General features: G+C 40.8%; 1 protein-coding gene across 10 annotated transcripts in view; it reads left to right on the forward strand.

The window, feature by feature from the left end:
- The window catches only part of NCOA7 (nuclear receptor coactivator 7), a 146,075-nt gene extending 131,708 nt beyond the window's left edge, over positions 1-14,367 (forward strand). For all 10 annotated transcript variants that reach the window (XM_066247747.1, XM_066247746.1, XM_066247748.1 and 7 more), the window contains 5 exons: positions 5,257-5,382; positions 6,983-7,135; positions 11,308-11,403; positions 11,821-11,894; positions 12,279-14,367. In XM_066247747.1, the coding sequence (XP_066103844.1) occupies positions 5,257-5,382; positions 6,983-7,135; positions 11,308-11,403; positions 11,821-11,894; positions 12,279-12,414 (585 nt within the window). In that variant the 3' untranslated portion in view covers positions 12,415-14,367. The remainder of the gene's footprint in view (positions 1-5,256; positions 5,383-6,982; positions 7,136-11,307; positions 11,404-11,820; positions 11,895-12,278) is intronic.
- Positions 14,368-21,107: the final 6,740 nt, after the last annotated feature.

Genomic DNA, 21,107 nt, shown 5'->3' on the forward strand with positions numbered 1-21,107 from the left:
AAATGTGCTTCTCCTCACATATTCCTATCTTGCCATATTTCCCCATGTATAATGATGATGACGCGCCATTTTTCAAAAAATTTGGGGTCTAAAAATTGGGTGTATCTTATACAGTAGTTGTAGATTTTTTTTACTTGCATTTCCCATTTTTTGGTGCTTGATGGGAAGTTGTATTAATTTATGGTGAATAAAACGAGTTCAATAACTTTATGTAATTTTTTTTTTCTTTCAAATTTTGGGTCCCAAAATTAAGGAGCGTCTTATACATGGGAGTGTGTTATACATGAGGAAATACGGTAACTAGTGGTGCTCAAACCAGAAACTTTCCCGGAGCCTTCTCCTTCCCCATCTTATCCAGTCATTCATCTCTAGGCAGAATCTTATGGATTCTGTACGTAAATGTGCCACAGCCTCAGCTCCCCTCCAGCAGCACTGCCCCAGCCCACCGGTCTGCACCCTCCACGTGGAGTCCCGCGGGCATTTCCGGCCCCAGCCTACCAGTCTGCACCCTCCACGTGGAGTCCCGCGGGCACTTCCAGCCCCAGCCTACCAGTCTGCACCCTGCACGTGGAGTCCCGCGGGCACTTCCGGCCCCAGCCCACCGGTCTGCACCCTCCACGTGGAGTCCCGCGGGCACTTCCGGCCCCAGCCTACCAATCTGCACCCTCCACGCGGAGTCCTGAGCGTACTTCCGGCCCTAGCCCACCCCCTGCTCATCCTCCCATATGCAAGCTCTTTAAATAGGCTGTCTTTTCTAGTTTTATAGATGTAATAGCTTCTTATTTGAGGAAATTATAAAACAGAAAAATGCAGAAAATTTAAAAATAATGCCTCACTGTACACTTTTGTACATTTCCTTTGACTTTTTCTGCTCTGTTTTAGGGTATTTTCATGGGATGAGGTTGAGGGTTAAGTCTTGCTTTTCCTTTTTTGCAAATGGGATCATGCATGCTCTGTGTATAGTTTTGTATCTGACCCTTCTAACCGATATACTGTGATAATTATCATATTAAAGATTTTTAAGTTGCATTTTTAATGGTTGCATAATACCTTTTTATCTCATTTATGATTTATTTAATGGTGCCCAACTTTCAGGAATCTTTGTGTTGGTTCAAGCTTTTCACAAGGATGAGATGATTTTAACTTGCAGTATTTTAGAAGTGAAATTACTTAGTATAAGGATACTGATTTTTTTATATAATGCCAACTTAACTTACCAGCAATGTGGGAAAATCCTCCTCACTGTGCTTCTGCCAGCAGAAAATGTTATTACCATGATTCCTTTCTAAACGTTTTTCCTTAATTTTTATTTCTTTCATTACTGTTGAGGATAGAATGAAGATTTGTATGATTATATTATATTTGACTTTTTTTCATTCGTTGTGATGCCCACTCAGTTTCTTTGCCCATTTTCTAAAGGAATCTTAATAGTTTCATCACACTGTTTGAGCTCTTATGATTCAAGATATTTATTTTTGTCTCCTGTATTTTTGACAGGTGCTTTTCCTAGTTTTCTGTCTTCTAATTTTATTTATGTTTTTTATGGTTTTTTAACTAGAAATAGTGCCTTTATATATAGTTGGCCCTGTATTATCAATTTAAACTCGTTGTACAGTTGGTTTATTGATATACAACATGTAATATTTTTAAATATCCGGGTTTTTTTTCAGCATTGTTTAATGATTTGTGATGGTTTCTTCATGTTTAAAGGTCTCGTATATGTTCTGTGCTATTGAACTTGTTTTTTTAATAAGTGGTCAAGCAAGTGATCACAAGCATGGTCTATACCCCCACGGTTACACACTGAACAGTTCTCAACTGCCTATAGCTAGAGTCACCACCTGACCAGTCATCCGAACTACCACTTGGCAATTTTTTTAAGTTGAATTCTAGACTCTCTGTGAGTGTCACAGGTTTGATTTTTGGTCAGGGCACACAGAAGAAGCAGATCGTTGCTTCTCTACCCCCCCCCCTCCTCTCCTGCAGCCGTGGCTCAATTGGTTTGAGCACATCACCCCAGGTGCTGGGGATGACTCCCTCAGAGCCTCTGCTTCAGGTGCTAAAAATAGCTCAGTTGCATGCATGGCCCCATACATGGTTGCCAAGTAGATCCCAGCCACGGCATATGCAGGAGTCTGTCTATCTCCCCCCCCCCCCTTTCACTTAGAAAAGAAAAAGAGAGAGAGAGAGTTAGAGAGAAGAAAGAGAGAAAAAAGAGAAAGAAAAAGAAAGAAAGAAAAAGAAAAGGAAAAAGAATAAAGAAAAAAGAAAGAAAAAGAATTCTAGTCCCTCACCACTAGAGACAGTAATTCAGTGGGTTTTGGGAAAGAATGTTTAAAAGCTCCTAGATGATTCTGAAGAACAGCCAGGTTTTATAAATACTGTCCTATAAGGTCTAAGCTCCTTCATGGTGTCAAGATTCTTCATTTTTTCCAATTCTGCTCCCTCCCAGTCTCCTCTCTTCTCTACTTCCTTTGCTCTGTTCCCAAGCCACAGTGGACATAGAACACAGTGTGTGTTCCTGCTGTGCCCTTCCCTGGCCTGCCCCCAAACTGAATAAGCCATTATCAGAACTCTCTAGGTGGCCCCAACCTCCTTTGAGCTGCTATCAGCATTTGTATCACGTGAAATGGCATTCATTTATTTATAAATGTCTCTGTATGTCTCCACACCCACTGGAGACTGTTTTGTGTCCCTGTGCCTGGCAAAGCACCTGGCACTCGCCATCATGGAGAAAGCACTCAGTAAATATTAGCTGTCACAAAGTGCCAGGTACTTAAAAAGGAATGCCATCTGCCTGGCACGCAGTGCTAGTGGTTCTGCCCCACAGAATCTCTAGGCTCTCACACTGAGAAGAAATTCTGGCTATCCTGGGACTGACCACAGGTACCTGCCAGAGCCCTCATTAGAACTGACCTCTAGGGTGAGCTGTGCAAGAGCACTCCCCTCCCTTCAGCAGGACCAAAAAAGCCATTTTGGATCTGGAAAAGTCGCAGAAAGATCACTGAAAATTGATCCCTGGTGTTCTGCCTTTCTTTCCACCCCCCTGACATTGGATCCGGGCTGTAGAGCACGACTCATCATGCTTCTTAAGTCATTCAGATTAATAGTCTAAATAGGTGGCGAACACAAAAAACAATAAACAGATGATGTATTATCGAACTGTACACTTGAAGCCAATATAATTTCATTAACCAGTGTCACTGCAATAAACAATAAAAACTTTTAAAAGATTAATACTGTAAAAAGTAAAAAGGTTTGCCTTTTTCTTTTTTACTTTGCCAGCTGTTCTGAAAAACTGATAAGCCAGATGTTTTCCCCTGCTTTTCAGTTGCTCACACTTAACAAACATGACGTGATAGTGAAGCAAAATGCCATTGTTCTAAGTATAATGAACCTCGGGTAGAGGCGCCTTTTTATCCTTCCCATGAGATTCAAACTGCTGTCAGGGAAGTTAGGTACAGTTTAAAATGGAGGTTTAGCTTCAGAGGTGCTGAGAAAACTCGGGCAGGCGGGGTTAAAGAGCTAGCAGCTTAGCCAAGGGAAAAAGTGTAAGAAGAAAACGAAAAAAAAAAGGGATTTGTTGTACTGTTCGGAAACCACCTTCGTTTCAAAGGTGAAAGTGTCATTTTACAGCCTCACAGCTATGCCTGGCAGGAAGTGTGTGTTTGCTCTAAATCCTAATTTGGGTGTGTTCCTGTAGAAATGTGGAAGCCTCTCTCCTAAGGGAAACAGAAACTCAATCATTCAGGAAACTAGATAGCACAGAAGCAGTTGTAGCTCAGCGTAGTTACAAGCCAGTGGCGTGGATGCAGATAGAGAGGAAGCCTGTTGCTCATTAGAAAGCAGGCAGGCACTTCTCACCGGGTCACCATGAGAGTCCGAAGATTGCCCTTGGACATTCAGATTTTCTATTGTGCCAGACCTAACCAAGAACCTTTTGTGAAGGTATGTTGGAGTCCCTCGCAGCTAATGAGGTGCCTGCAAATCCTCAGAGATCTGCCATTTAATGAATTTTGAAATGGTTTTTTTAATTAGAAAGGATTGTGCTGGCATTTCAACCTGAGCAGGAACTTGATTCATTTTGAAGATGAGTATGGTGTGCTTTGCCCCCTCTTTGAAGTCTAAAATCCATCTTTAATTTTTTTTTTTCTTTCCACAGCCGTGTTTCAAACGTTTTAAATACAGGGTTCACAGAAAATGTGTGCTTTGCTCAATACATTGAAAATGCTGGATTTGTGATTCTTTGATAGTGTTTTCTTTAGGAATTTCCCCTAGAAAAGATGGTAAAATGAGTAAGCTAACTTCCTTACCTGTAAATCTGGCTCAGGCAACGGCAGGTACTTTATATCTACGGCCGTGCATTTTGAAAATTGAGTAGTGCATTATCTGACAAGTTTTACTAGATATAACTTAAATGTTCTCTATGATGCAAAAGTCATTAATACAGGCACCCAGGAATTTTAGTGAATTAATCACTTTATATATATCTTCAATTTCAAAATAATTCAGTAATTTGTCCAGACTTCAGGAGGGACAAAAAAAAGTTTTAAGGGAAAATTGATGGTAATTCATAAGCATAGTTACAATGAAAGAATTCATGTTGTATACAACATCATGTTTATCATTTTTGAAGGAAAGACTACTTCGATAGTTTCTGAGCTGGACATAAAGGATCATAACCTGATTGTAATTTAGATTGAGTGGGTGTTTCTTTGTGTTGTCGCTCTGGTCGCTGCCATTCATCATTTCTATTGGATTAGTTGCTATATGCACAACCTTAAGAGAAAACATTAGGAGTGTTCATTTTAAAAGAACTATCTTATTTTCCAAATATCCATATTTGTAGAATACTTACTCATAGAATGATCTCTGATCAGTCCCTTAAGAAATCAAATTTAGATGCAAGCTAAGGAAAATAATTGAGGGTGTTTCAGGGGTATAAGTTGGTTTGGAGTTACACATAATTCTTGCTCACAGACTGAGCAGTTGATGGCAGTAGTAAGGGGAAAACCTGCAACTTTAATTCGCCCATGTCAAGTGCCTCAGCGGTACTGTGTTAAATTCTGCATTTGTTCTGAAATTTAAAAATTAGCCATTTCCCAAAGTCCCAGTTTAAGGTATGTCCTGCTGCTACAATTCCACCTATTGCAGGGTATTATATACCGAGGTTGGTGTTAGCAGGTGAAGGAGAAGCAAATACATTGGGATTCTTTTTTTTTTTTTTTTTTGGCTTATTTGTCTTCCGCATTTTAGATCATCACTGTCGAAGAGGCCAAGCGCAGGAAGAGCACGTGCAGCTACTATGAAGATGATGATGAGACAGCCCTGCCAACTCTGCAGCCCCACAGCGCGCTCCTGGAGAACATGCACATTGAGCAGGTGGGCCTCCCGGGGCCTTTGGATGGGCTCTTCCAGCCTTAAAAAGCCTTTCCCGACCCTGACCACATCGGCTTATCTCATCCTGGGTGAAGGATGAGCCGGGTTTTAAAGGAAAATCGCCAGCCGCCTAACAGAGGCCAGGATCTCTTTCCCGGCTTCCTAAAGGTTCCGCTCGGCAGGGCGAGGACTTGGCCAGACACTGCATCCCCTTCTCAAACCTGAATGGAGAGCCATTTCTTATTTCAAAACAATTTGTAAAGCATCCTGTCATAGTCCTAACACACTTAGAAAGGATCCAAATTTATGCTAGTGATGACTACAGAGTTCCAATGGCCTTATTTTATCAAAATCATTTAGCAGCCTGACCGGGTGGTGGCGCAGTGGATAGAACATCGGACTGGGATGCGGAAGACCCAGGTTCGAGACCCCGAGGTCGCCAGCTTGAGCACGAGCTCATCTGGTTTGAGCAAAAGCTCGCCAGCTTGAACCCAAGGTTGCTGGCTCGAGCAAGGGGTTACTTGGTCTGCTGAAGGCCCGCGGTCAAGGCACATATGAGAAAGCAATCAATGAACAACTAAGGTGTTGCACTGAAAAACTGAGGACTGATGCTTCTCATCTCTCCGTTTCTGTCTGTCTGTCCCTGTCTATCCCTCTGACTCTCTCTCTGTCTCTAAAAAAATAAAAATAAAAAATCATTTAGCAAATATACTTTATTTACTTTATGAAAACTACCTACCAGTAGGAAGAATTATTCTTTTTCTATAGTTTATTATATTTTCTGAAAAATATGCTACTTCCATTTTATGAGATACTGTAATGTGCTTGAGTTTGACCCATCAGTAGGCGTAGACCTGAACTCCAGATCTAAATGAATCATCACTTTCAGCTCCCTCAGTTTGCAAATGAGTCTCCAGGGCCCAGGAAAGCCAAGAGATGTGGCCACGCAGTTGCAGGAATGGGGTTTATTCCGACACCAGAACTGACGTTCAGCATTCTGAAGCCTTCAGCGTTGCATCCCCTCCTTTGTTAGTGTTTTTGAAGAGAGATGCATTATTGGTACTGATGACCATCCGGTTTAAGCTAGACATGAATGCAGTGAAAGATTCAGGGGCACTGTGGGCAGACCACGTCCGACTGCCAGCCTAAAACACTGTTTCCTTGTGGTCACTTCTGGGGGAAGCTGCAGATATCAGTAGCAGGTCCGAGCCTTTGAGGGTTTAGAAAGAACAACTGGCGAGACGGGAACTGTTTGGTGGAAGCCAGGTTGAAGTGGAAAGCAGAGAGCATTGTCTAATTCATACCTCTTTATCAGGCTGGGTGCTCTGTCTCCCGATGTATAATACCATAGTGACCCCACAGTCAGGCCCCTGAGGGTAAACACGTGTTTGGGGAGGCATCCTGCCAAGGTAAACACCACCAAGGACTGATTTTCCCTTTTCTTTCTTGGTTTATAGTGGCGAATATTTGCCAGAGCAAAGGGAAACAGTGTGTAAATCCGTGTAATTTTAAGTATGATCCACAGGCACATACTTCGTGCTCCAAGTTCATGAGTGATTTGTGAGTGAACTGTATATTTACATGTCCATGTTTGGATTCACAGCTGGCCCGACGCCTTCCAGCAAGGGTGCAGGGCTATCCGTGGAGACTCGCATACAGCACTTTGGAGCACGGGACCAGCTTGAAAACGCTCTATCGCAAATCAGCATCACTGGACAGTCCTGTCCTGCTGGTCATCAAAGATATGGATAATCAGGTGAGGCTTGCTCCTCTCTTAGAAAATCTTTCTTAATGAAGACTTTCAAACTTACACAACAGTAGAGAGATGGGGATAATGAACTCCCATCACCCACATTCCACGAGTTAGCAGGATTTGGCCACGGACGCTTCATCTGCCTTTTTCCGTTGTTGTTTTTTCTTTGCTGAAGTGTTTTGAAGTAAATCCTAGTTACTATGTCATACTTCAGAATGCACCTCTAAAAGAGAACATGGAGCATATCTCCCAATATATTGACATTTTAAGAAGTTTTTCTTTGTATATACTCACCATATCGTAGAAAGCTAAAACGATATTCTACAACCTAGAGCTGGAGAAGCTGGAAGGCAGTCAAGCCTGGATTTGGAGGTAATTGCTGAATGAAATTCCAGGGCCATGCCAGAACTCTTTCCAGGGAGCAGTAGTAGTGCCCACAAACTTTGCCTGCATGGTTTGCTGAGGTAGAGAGCCAGTCAGGGCCATGGGGTATTGTACCAGAAGGGCCCAGTTGCTAAGAAACAGCAGAAAGAATGCGTTATACCATGGCTCATTGCACGTTTACCTCTGTTGCAGTTGGTCTTAGAGGAACTAGTGAAATCTAGATATTTCGCCCATCTCCCCAACCCTAGTACTTCTCACCTCAGTCAGTGCGTCATGCAAGTAGAACCTTCCCCGGATCTTTTTATTAGCTACCCAGTCACAAAAGGGAGGCATCTTCCAAGTCTGTTCTTTCTTTTTTTTTTTTTTTTTTTGTATTTTTCTGAAGCTAGAAACCGGGAGAGACAGTCAGACAGACTCCCGCATGCGCCCGACCGGGATCCACCCGGCACGCCCACCAGGGGCGATGCTCTGCCCACCAGGGGGCGATGCTCTGCCCCTCCGGGGCGTCGCTCTGCCATGACCAGAGCCACTCTAGCGCCTGGGGCAGAGGCCAAGGGGCCATCCCCAGCACCCGGGCCATCTTTGCTCCAATGGAGCCTCGGCTGCGGGAGGGGAAGAGAGAGACAGAGAGGATGGAGAGGGGGAGGGGTGGAGAAGCAAATGGGCACTTCTCCTGTGTGCCCTGGCCGGGAATCGAACCCGGGACTTCTACACGCCAGGCCGACGCTCTACCACTGAGCCAACCGGCCAGGGCCTGTTCTTTCTTTATTTCTGTTTTGTCTGTGTTGTATCATGAAGAAATTCCTTTACATTTCTAAGCTGAAGATGCCATACTTTTCTCTTTTCAGTATTGAAGCAGGTTTTACTCAACAGCCATTCATTCATTCATTCATTCATTCATAAAATGTATGAAAAGTGCCTATTCCATATGGGACACTATCAAGCATTGAGAAGCTTGCTGTGTGAAGCCATATAATCGGGATCATTTCAGAGGAAATAGATATTTGCTATCATAATTTGCCTTGGGAAAACTTACTAGGGAAATGGGGTTACTGAGACACTCTTTCTCAACCATGCTCTTTCCTGTGACTTTATTGTAGCTTCAGAGTCCTGGGGAGTAGGTTAGCAGTTGTTATTGTTACTATTATTTCCTGATTGATAACATTTAATCACGATCCAAGCTGAATAGTGGGCAGAGCCAAGTTATAAATTAAATTAATAAAACAGAGGTTTAAAATAGAATTTCTTAGGGTACTAACAGTGAGATTCTGTGGTACAGCCCGCTCCCTCCACTGAACCCCCAGTTTAGACCAACAGAAGCTTCAGTGTGGGTGTGTGTGGACAAGACGGGGCTCCCTGGCCGCCAGCCCCCACCAGGGATTATGGTACACCCTCGCGAGGGACAGGTCCCCCTCCCCCCCCCCCTTGCACTTCTCATGCCCTGCCCCATATCACTTTTCACAAGCGAAATTCCATGCATGTGTGGCCCGGAGGTAAAGGGCTCTCTTCCTCCCCCCACCTTTCCACATGGGGCAGATGCTCTGCCTTCGGCATGGCAGGCTGTAGGGCAGAGGTTCCCAGCTGGGGGAGGGGAGCCGAGACCAGCCTCGACCCTGCCCAGCAGCCTGCTCATAAAACAAGATGATTGGTCTTGAGAGAAGCAGGCCACTGTCCAGCCCCAGCTCCTGCTCCAGGGGGAGAGACAGCAGACAGTACAGAGCTCTGAAGCTGTCTGCAGAGGAGCTGACTTCATGTAGAAGAACGTGAGGAAGCTCAAGCCAAAGGGCACTCCAAAATCAGTGCAGATTTTGGAGATGAACAATTATGAGGAGGCTGGTAGCTCCATAAATGCCGCAAACTAAACTGGAGACCGAGAAGCAGGGCCGGAGACAGCTCAGGAGAGCCCTCCCGGAGTCGGGACACACTGGCCATGGAGCCACCCTGGCACAGGGGCCCAGATTTCATCCAGTCAGACTGTGGAGTAATTTATACCACAGGGTGCTGTGGAAAATGACAGCACAATTATCATGTAATTAATAGCCCGATTTATACTAATGTAATTCCTCTGAGGTAGAGAAATGTTAATCCTATAGTGCTCTATTATATCATTCCACTTTTTGTAGTAATTTGTTATATATGTTACAAACCCAACAATAAATTGTTATGATTGCTACTTCATACCATTTTTTATCTACTAAAGAAGCTGAAGGAAAAAAAGAACAAACACATATTTATAGATCTTGTTATATTAAATTTCCTTTTACTACTTCTGCTTGTCTTCATTTGTCTTCATGGAGACCTTTGTTCTGTCATTGCCAAATATATTAAATTTTTCTATGTTACAGACCCAGTAATACCATTATATGCATAGTATTTTACACAATTGTTTTTAAAAAGTAAATAGAAAAAAATAAAATAGACATTTTCCTACATAACCACAGTCCTATGTATATACTTAAAAAAATTAACAGTAATTCCTTAGCACCATCCAATCCCCAATCCTCAGCCAGATTTCCACGATTGCTAAGTAGATTTTAGCAAAGAAAGAATATAATTATTAGACCCTTGTGGAAGGTAAAAGAGCAAGGCGGGCTTTTCCTATTCACTGATCCGAAGGGGACGTACTTTCCTCCATGTATGGTCATTACCCTCCTTATATTTTAAGCACATGCTTTTAAAAATAGACGCCTATCTCCATTGTATTTTAGGTTTTTTACTAGAACTTCACCAGAAGAAGGGAAATGGATTTTTTTATGTTTTTGTCACTTTTTGGGTTTGTTTATCCTTAGCTCTGTGGAAAGGTTTGGTAGCAGGAAGTCTGAAGAACATTAGTTAGAAAGGGTGTCTAGACTTCTACTCTGCCTAATTTTTGAGTATTTCAAGGACTCAGGAACTAAGATTGGCAAAGAAGAGATTCCACAATGATTATAATTCAATTGAAAGAATTTTGAAAAATTACATTTTTTCCGGTAACCTCCATTTGAAGCAGTATTTCCCAATAGGGCTTTGGAATGGAAGGTATATCAGAATTACCTAAGGATATTTTCAAAATGTATATGCTCATTCTTGCCAGCCCTCGCCCCCTCAAGGACTGATCAGGATCTGAGCAGAAGCAGAGGAAGCTGAGGCAGCGGACATGCGTATTCTGAAAATGCTGCTCCTTCTAACTCCCAATGAGAAACATAGAAGAATCATTGATTCCGGTGTATCTAAATCACCTTTAAAGTCCACAGTATATGAAATGACTAATTTTTTCCTTAAAAGCCAATTGAACTAAGATATATTGGATCGGTCACATTAAAGATACATTTTTAGTAAGCCTATTGAGAACTCATTTTTACAAATCAAAATAGAATAATTTATTTTCTCTAGGGAAATGTCTGGTTTACAATTCCACTTATAAAACATGTAAGAGACACGGTTTTGTTCTCAACCACTGACTTCCATGTTCAAGATGCTTCTTGGGTGATGTTCCCAATATGTGATCTGCAGCCACTAAAGGAAATTTGTTTCCATGGTGGACTTTGAAGGAAGTCTTTTAAATTGAAACAGTTGTTGGCCTTTGACAAATAAATTCTCTGAGCCACTTGGATTCCAATCAGAGTTGTGGAATATTTGATGTATCTCTTTGTTAGTGGTCTTTTTTAATTGGAGAGCTCCAATTTAGTAAGGTCTTTGTTGAAAGAGAGAGGTATAATGAGATCTCAGGATTGTGTTGAAATATTTCAGAAAGTTCTTCTTTGGGAGGCTTAGGTTTGAAAGTAGATAACATTTCCATTTCCTTTTAACAGGTTTTTGGAGCTTACGCCACTCATCCTTTCAAGTTCAGCGATCATTACTATGGCACGGGCGAAACTTTTCTCTACACGTTTAGCCCCAATTTCAAGGTACCTGATGGGAGGAATATCTGATTTCTCAGTGCCACAGTGTCAGGGGCGTGGGTGGCGTTGGAGGTAGGCGGCTGTTGTTGGAGCAGCAGGTGTCCTGCAACCTCATCTGGACTCCCTCAGGTCTGAGCCAGCACTTGATGACTGTTGTACACAAATTGCTTAGGGTCCCTCAAGGGGTCTTGGGAACTGCTCTTCTGCGTGGTCTGGGATCCAGGGAGGGATTGCAAGTCAGAGTTAACCCGGTCCTAAGAGATCTTTCTGACCCCTTTGGAGATCTCATGCTGGTGTGGGTCAGGCCTGGCAGCCACGTGCTCCTCAGCCAGTGGGTAAAGGGGTACTAGTCTAACGTTCCCTTTTTGCTAATTCTCCAAATTAAAATGTCTGTTCTCTGTCTTGTGTTTCTTCTACCCTAAGGTCTTTAAGTGGAGTGGAGAAAATTCATACTTTATCAATGGAGATATAAGTTCTTTAGAACTTGGTGGTGGAGGGTAAGGTTTTTGTTGTTGTTGCTGTTAATTTACCATCTGACCTGAGTGGGTATGTTTTGACCTAGATAATCAAAACGGTGGTGTTAGGTGACTTTAGCTAGTCTTTGTACCTGTATTAATTAGGACAGTGGCCTAACGTATGACACTAAGAATCAGAGATGAAATTATTTATTTGTCTAAATGAGGGATTACTACCACTTGTCTTTTAGGAAAGACAGGTCATTTAAATGAAATAAAGGAAATGTACCTTTTTTTTATCTGCAGTTTAGAGGGTTTTTTTTCTCTATATAGCATAAAGGAAAGAAGAATGGGGCAAGGGAGGACAGAAAGTGTGTCACAGAAGATTAAAATGTTTTTCAACGTTTTGTTTTTTAACTTTTTCAGGGGACGATTTGGTTTATGGCTAGATGCTGATTTATACCATGGACGAAGCAATTCCTGTAGCACTTTCAATAATGATATTCTTTCTAAAAAGGAAGACTTCATAGTTCAGGACCTCGAGGTGTGGACATTCGAGTGAAATTCGGACCGCCTTAAAATACAACATTAAAAAAACTGGGTTTAATCAGCCCTCCTATAGCGCCGGCTGGGAGGTGGAGCGCCGGCCTCGACTGCCTCATCACACCATCCTGCTTCCCTCCTGCCGCCAGCTCAGAGCACGATCACACCGCACAGCCCCTGGATGGCTGACGCCGGCGAAGGAGATGCCGCGTCCAGATTGTTGACTTTGTACTCCCACTTCCTTCCGGTCCACACAGTGAGGAATCAGAGTATTTATAGATGTATGAGTTGAATGCAATTTTTATTTTTGGTAACTGTGAAAAAAAGATACTGTGGAGATCTATACATGCCTTGTGTATTTATCGACATAATTTTCATTACCAAAATGTACAGCATACTGTTGTTTGCCATGGGAAAGTTTAGTCTCATTAGAAAAACTGAAAGTGCATAGCACTGAAAGGGAATGTGTATATGATTTCTTTTTTTAAAAAAACTTTTATTTATTATTTCTAGTATATTGTCTCAAATATGTTGCCCTTTTTTTGTTTGTTTTTTAATGTGTCAGATCTTGAAATAAAACAATGTGCTATGTTTTGGCAACAATTCTATTTGACTTATATAGTTTTATATTGAGCTTTTTTTTTTGCCCTGATTATTTAGGGTGATAGATCTTAATTGTGAATTTTAAAAAACTCATCACCAATGTTCATTGATTTGACTATTACAGGCCAGCTTTCCATCTAGTCGTTAAAAAGGTTCCTTTTTAGTTACTACGTTGAACATAACTGTGCAAGAAGAAGAATCCATTTCTCACATTCTAACTTGATATTACAGAAGTGGATACCTTTATGAACCTAGACTAGAACAAACCCTGCTTTTGCAAAGAAAATGTTTTACATATTATAAAATCATTTGTGTTAGTAACAAAAACTTTATTTTCATAGTGTTTTTGCAATAATTTCCCTCAAGTTTTTACACTAACAAACAGACCTCTGTTTTTAAAGGGACTGTTTTAATTTTTGCATATTTTATACCAAATGAAAAATATCGAATTAGCCCAATTATCTTGGTTTCCAGACTCTCTTATTTGAGAACTAACAATGTGAAGAAATGCATTCATGCCAAAATTGGAATAAAAAGTAAAGCCTATTTCCTAACATCAACCCATTTTAACATCATAAAACACTATTTTATGAAATATAAAAATAAAACCTTGTTAAATTTTTAACAATATTTAAATTTAAAATATGATTGGTTGCCAGACATTTATGAAAGCCAAAGATTGCTAATGGAAAAAAATTTCAAATAATAGCCAAAGCTGAGAAGTGGTCTGTCATAAATTATATCCCCAGTCATCTCAGAAAGAAAAAAAATTAATAACAAAAGTAGTATTTATATAACTGCATTTAGAAAAATAAAAGTTCTTAGAATGTAAGCCTTAAGCTGGCAGCATATTTCCTGTAGATTTTTCTCTTATTTTAGACTATTTATAAAAGAACAAACAAATTGCCAAGTGGCCTTTTGTCAGATCAACAGTCATTTAACTCCACTTACATTCCATGCAAGTACGAATGAATGCTGTAAACTTTGAAGTCTGTAGCCTGGATGTGCTTTGTCTCCCCTGAGTTCTTATAGTGAGAATTCTGGATGAACAGCATACTGACAATTTAACCTTAATCTGCTCATTAAATAATGTGCTGGTGTGAGATATCAGGAATGTCTCCTGATGATCACATTTACCATTTATGCCAATTGCAAACATATGCTATTAACAAACAAAATGGTCATTTTGCATATAGATCACACCTAGTTTAGACCATGATGTTATACATACTTGTGAGAGCATATCCAGATGCTCTGTTCTCTATTTAAACAGTATTGTCCAGTCAAAAATGTGTGGCCCTTATGGATATTGAATATATGTATTGCAGTGCTAGCCCAATATTTTCAATAAAGGAATTTATGCATTCGGTGTAATTTTCTCTCCTGAGAACTCATTCAACAGGTATTTATTGGATGTTAGAGTTTTTACTTGTGTGAGAGGATGATGAGATATCCAAGACTCAGTAAGTTCCAGTGCTCATGTTTTTACTTGTTTTATTATTTTTATTGCCACCCCGGAAATGCCTTCTTCATTCCCTGTAGCCTCCCTGCCCTTCTCTCACTAATTCATGAAAACTGCTTCTGTTATAGCTACTGGGGACAACTCTTGGCTCAAAATATACCAGTTCCCCTGTTCTCAGTCTTTCTAACCATTCTTTTAACATTTCCCTTTTGACCTGCTTTCTCAGTTCAGTGGACACTTTATCCTCTGATCAGTTTTTCTTGGCATCCTGGCCCCTACCTCTAAAGATGAAGACCTTGAGCAGAAGGTGGATACCTTGAGCTGTTTTCATTGCTTTTATTTCCTCCGTTCATGAGTCTGCATCAAAGCACTAGTCTGGGTGGGTGGGGGGTCAATCAAATGTCCCCCCAGACTCCGTTGGAAATGATTTAGATACATTCCCATGCTACAAGCCACCAGGGACACTGAACTAATGTGAGAAGTATTATTGCTCTTCATCTGATTTCCCTTGACTTAATGTATTTTAAAGTTTCAGAGGCATGTGAAATGGGACTAATAAAACAACTACTTCCCTTTTGAGGAAGGCATTGAGAATCTCTTAAACCAGAAATGGAAAGTAAGATCCATGTTCTTCTTAGGATGCCTAACCGTTTTTACCCATCCGATAAAGAAAGGTAAGGAGGTCAGAAGCCAAAGGAAGTTCCAGAAACACAAAGTCAGTCATACTTGTCCTTTATGCAAGTATGAGAAGTACCTTTAACCACTTCCTTCTGACTAATCGGGCCACACGCTCCTTATTCAGGGGAAGCCTTAACCTCAGAGCATTCATCCTCTGCTCCCACCTCCTTGCCTGTGACCATTATCCATAGTGATCCTCTGACAGCAGGTGTCTTCAATGAAAAACTTAGGCTTTATAATTTATACCAAAACCTAAGTTCTTACTGTCTTCCTTTCTGTTTCAAATCTCTAGTGGTTGAAAATCAAAACTGAATGGGACCTCTCAGGGGTAGTTAAACCATCGAAATGGTGTTTCTTGATAGAAGATCTTTGGTTGACCTATTGTTTTCTAGATGGGTGCTGCTTAATAGAACATTCTACAATAATGGTAATGTTCCAGAATTTGCACTGTCCTTGATGGTAGCAACCAGTCAACATACTAGTCTTGAACACTTGAAATGGGACCTGGGTGATTTTGAAACTGATTTTTTTTTTTCATTTTAATTCCTTTAAATTTAGCCACATGTGGCTCGTGGTTCCCATATTGAACAGCACAGCTCTAGATCAGGGACAAAATATGGCTCAGCCGAATCATATTTCATCAGCAATGAACTCAGACTGTTACTCCCTCACCAAAAATAACCTCTCGTTCTGAATACTTTGATTTTTCTCTGCCGTTATGGTTCTTCACACAGCCTCATACCACCTAATGTAATTGTATGTTTAGGTATTCAGCTAATAAAGCAACCAGAAGGCTGAGTTCTCTGAGAGTCTTTCCAAACTGAAAACTTGGATCTCTATAAGATTACTGATTCTCATCACTAACCAAAGGTAATGAAAATCTCTCCAAGGGCCCAGGCCTTGCCTCAAAGATTTCCTTCCTTGGCCCTTGGCAAGTGTTTTGCTCTTAAACTGGCAGCCTGTAGGGTGTCATATCGCTCAGCAGACAGCACCCATCCACAATACCTAAGGGACCACAGGAAGGATAAACAAGTTATTCCTTACATAGAATTGTGCATTCAGCCTCAGAACCACAAAGGACTAATGGAACCACTGAGACTGCCTCAGGCAGTTCTGTTCAATGACCAGTTGTCTTTACTAAGCTTGCCAGCTGGGAGCTACATGCACACCCAGAGAACCTGCTTGGATGTGGAGAAAGTTTCAATAGCAACCTGTTAGAATGAAGGGTGATTAAAAGGAGTAAGAGCTTGACCAGCTGGTGGCAGAGTGGATAGAGCGCCAGCTGGGGATGCTGAGGATCCAGGTTCAAAACCCCAAGGTCACCTGCTTGAGCACAGGCTTACCAACTTGAGTGCGGGGTCACTGGCTTGAGTGTAGGATCACAGACATGACCCTATGATTGCTGGTTTGAGTCCAGAGGTCACTGGCTTGAGTCCAGTGTCACTGGCTTGAGCAAGGAGTCACTCACTCTGCTGGAGCCCCCTTAGTTAAGGCACATAAGAGAAAGTAATCAATGAACAACTAAGATGCAGCAGTGAAAAATTGATGCTTCTCATCTCTCTTCCTTTCAACCTGTCAGTCCTCTCCCTCTCTCACTAAAAAAATAAAAGGTTTTAAAAAAAAAAGGAATGAGAGAACATTAGATAATCTTAGTGTCCTATTACCTGTCAACAAGTGTCTGTCAACAAGTGTTCCATCAACCGGTATACTTCTAGAGTTACAAAAATGTTAAGCTAGATCAGGGATATGATCTAGCTTAACATAACCTTGAGGAAAATGCTAAACAAGAAACATATTCACATTCAATAAACTTGGATGATAAGGCATGCCTTCTCATGTCTCTGCAGCTAAAAATCCTTACCTTGACATACTTCAAAAACATTGGAATTCACCCTTCAATCCCCACAGCAATCCTTGGCTTAACTTCAATTTCCACTGGCTGATGAATCAGCCATATTTTATATAATAGTTGATTAAAATCAGCCCTTCCATCTTTGAAGACTCCAATTAACAATAAGAGAATTTCTGCAAAGATATGCTGAGTTGAGTTGACGTATTGACCTTAAGGTTTGTTAAAAGGTCCTACTAATTACTCCACATCCATTAAGTCCTACTCTTGTTCTCCTGCAGTGTCTTGTTTGTCTATTAGATCTTCCAAAGGGTCAGAAGAGTAGATAGATTTGGTCTGGTTTGAGATATCCCAGGGAGCATTGAGGGGATATGACATGTGTCCCTTTCAGCAGGTCGTGTAATCAGATCACCTAGTTAGAACTCCAAGCTTCAAAAGACAAGCAAAGTATAGGGGTTAAATCTTGAATTCTCTGGACCCAAACATCCAGGGTTTGAATCTCAGCTCTAGAGTTTTGTAGCTATGACCTTGGTTAAGTAATTATGTGTCTCGTTTTCCTTATCTACAACGTGGGGATAATAAATAATAACCACTAACCTGTGATTGCATGATGATTAAACCACTTAAAATAGTACCTGGCATAGAGTCAGCACGACTAAGTATTAGAGTAATGGAGGAATTCCTCCTTCAAATGGAGGAAGCAACTTACAATATGAAAGTTGCAAAGGAAAGGTCATCTTCTAAGACAGCGACTTACATCTTTTTAAAAACTTTTCAGATATATGCAATGGCTCCCATTTGCTCTTTAGATATTTTTAGCTGAAGTTTTTTTTTTTAATTTTAGAACTAATACAGGTTCATGGTAGTTTTCAAACAGAACAGAAGGGAATGCAGTGAAAGGCAAATATTACTCTCCCTACATTCTCAGGATAACCAATACAAAAAGTTTCTTGTATTTCCGTCTAGGGTATTTCTATGTGTGTATACTTTATCTTCACATAAACATGCATGCTATACACACAGCTCTTCAGTTTGCATTTTTAATAAATAATATACTGTGAACAACATTTTGCATCAGTATATGTAGACTTACCCCATTCTTCATGACATGAGTCATTTTTGAAATATTTATTGATGGGCTTTTGGGGGGGCTATTACAAACAATTCTTGTGAACCCCCCTGTATAGAGAACTTTGATCTTTTATGATTGTTTATTACTGAGATAACTTTTAGCAGTGAGTCAGACTGTATGCACGTTTTATTTCAAAGATATTATTTCTCCATAAAAGTTATACTAGTTTATACAAACTGTGTCTGAGTATGCCAGTTAGTTACTTCACAACCTCACCAATAATGGTTATATCACTCTCTTTTTAGTTTTTACCAAAGTGGTATATTATTTTAATTTTCTAATTATGATATTGAACATGTATTGGCTATATTTATATCGTTTTTTCTAAATAGTCTGTCCAAGTCCTTTGTGCATTTTTCTACTGAGTTATTAATAATTTTACTGATTTATAAGCTTTCTTTGTATATTCAAAAAATTAGCCATGTGCTGCATCTATATATATGTCATCATACTATAGACATTTATTTGTTAGAGACATGCATTTTTTCTATTCCCTTCAACAGTGTTTCTATCCTTCATGCTGTTATTGCAGCTGTAGTTCATTAGTGTGTTTAATATTCCACTGTATGAACATACCACTATACCACTTATCCTTTCTCCTGTCAGTGGATAAGGTTGCTTCCAGTTTTGTGCTTTTCGTTTTGCTTCGTCTTGTTTGGACCATTCTCCCGAGGCCCCCATGAAAGCATCTCACAGGGACAGAACTGCTGAATCATGGGTATATGAATATTTGGCTTTATAAGGTAATGCACAAAAGTGGGTTTACAAAGTGATTCTATCATTTACATACCCATCAGAACACCTTGTGCAACATCTGACTTCACTTTTGCCAATTTTAAGAATGTGCAGTGTTATTTCATTGTGGTTTTAATTTCCATTTCCCTGACTACCAAAGAAGATAAGCATTTTTGAATGTTTCTTAGCCATTCATGTTTTCTTGTTTATGAGATGTCTATTCATGTCTTCTGCCTGTTTCTTCTTCTAGTATGTCTTCAGGAAAAGATCCTTGCTGTTCTTGATTTAAGAGTAATAGACCCTAGTGAGTTTGTTAATCCTATGCACTTCTGATGAGGAGGACAAATAGCTAACATGATCATAATCAAAGGATCTGGGGCCCTACAAAGGTATTTTCTCAAGAGTCTTCCTTAAATTGGCAATAACTAGGGAGGAGTGAAAAGGGAAGATGTTTGTTGGTTTGTATTTTGCTATATAGATTTGGGCATGTGTTGGCACTCATTAATTTGGTTATGTAAATTTTTTAATAGAAACAGCATCAAGCAGTTCAGTTGTAATAATAGTAAACATTTTTTGAGCACTTACATGCTAGGTATTATATTAAGCACCTGACATATTATTTCAATTATGCTTCATAATAAGTTGTGATTGTCATGAGACAGGAATAACCATTATTATTTCCCAATCAAGGAAATGGAAACCCTGAAAAATTAATGACTTGTTCAGGTGGAATCACTACTAATTGGTAGAAATGGGATTGAGGGAGTCATGGGAAGATGACAACTGAAGAAAGAAAGATCTAGAACAGAAAGTACTAAGGAGTCAGGAGAGTTTTTTGTGTTTGTTTGTTTGTTTTGTATCTTTCTGAAGTGAGAAGCAGGGAAACAGAGAGACAGACTCCCACATGTGCCCAACCGAGATCCACTCAGTATGCTCACTAGGGGGCGATGCTCTGCCCATCTGGGGCGTTGCTCTGTTGCAACTGGAACCATTCTAGTGCCTGAGGCAGAGGCCATGGAGCCATTCTCAGTGCCCGGGCCAACTTTGCTCCAATGGAGCCTTGGCTGCAGGAGGGGAAGAGAGAGACAGAAAGTAGAGAGGGAACAGTGGAGAAGCAGATGGGCACTTTTCCTGTGTGCCCTGACTGGGAATTGAACCTGGGACTTCCACATGCAGGGCCGATGCTCTACCGCTGAGCTAGCCAACCAGGGTGAAGTCAGAAGAGTTTGAATGCTATTGGGATGAGTGTTTGCAGAAGTGCAAAGCAAAACTGAAGTTCAGGTTTTCAGAGAATCTGGGTAAACATGAAGTTAGGATTTTGCCACAGGAGCCAGTTGTGTTAAAAAGAACTGGAAGCAAAGAGCGCAGTTCCCAGGTGCTTGAGCAGCTGGGAATGAGGGATGCGGAGGCTGCTGTCTGCGATCAGAGCTAGAGGTCAGCAGCACTGGAGGGTCAGGTGCTGAAGCTTTCTGAGAATCAGAAAAAGTGACCTAGAAGGTGGGGGATGATGGTGATTATGCTTCCTCCCATAGTGTGAGGCTCGAAGGGGGCAGAGGGTGGGGAGTTGCCTACTAGTAGAAATGGAATCACTTGGAGCTGGCAGTTAGCAGCTTGGAGAATGCCAACACTGCTTTCAAATCTCTCTTAGTATGTTGGAAAGTGGGGAGAAAGAGACATTTTTGTTTGTCAAAGCTCAAGGCAAGTGACATCCTTGGAGAAATGCCAGATTTTAGTTAAAAGAAGGTGAAGTTATGGTTTTGTAAAGAGGTTGAGGTTATAGAGTACTTACAGTACATATGTGCCTTTACAGCAGAAAAAGTTTCAAAGAGGTCAGTAATGGGAAAAAGTTATGAGGAAAGTAGCATAAGATAGTTTGTATATGAATAAAGAAAATTTTTTTCTTTTAGGGTAACTAATAAGAACCAGAATATATTTTGTATGGCCAGTAGCCACGGCTGTCATGGCCATGCGGGTGAAGGTTCCCATTAGATCTGGACCAACAGTAAAGAAACAGTGGAGCCAAAAATGGTGGACCATTCTTTTATTAAATCTCGCACCAGCCGACGAGTAAACACACAGGGAAAACACTTCTCTCTTCATTCAGAGCTTACAAAGCCCTGACACATTATCTGGTTCCACAACCAGGAGAATCTAAGGCCCCACCAGTCTCGGAGGAGCTCACAAAAGCCCCTCAGCTTCTCTGGTTCCCCATCTGCCCACCTTCTCCCTTCTCTCTGCATAAACTGCAAAAAC

Source organism: Saccopteryx bilineata, chromosome 12 (assembly GCF_036850765.1).
Source record: "Saccopteryx bilineata isolate mSacBil1 chromosome 12, mSacBil1_pri_phased_curated, whole genome shotgun sequence".
NCBI lineage: Eukaryota > Metazoa > Chordata > Mammalia > Chiroptera > Emballonuridae > Saccopteryx > Saccopteryx bilineata.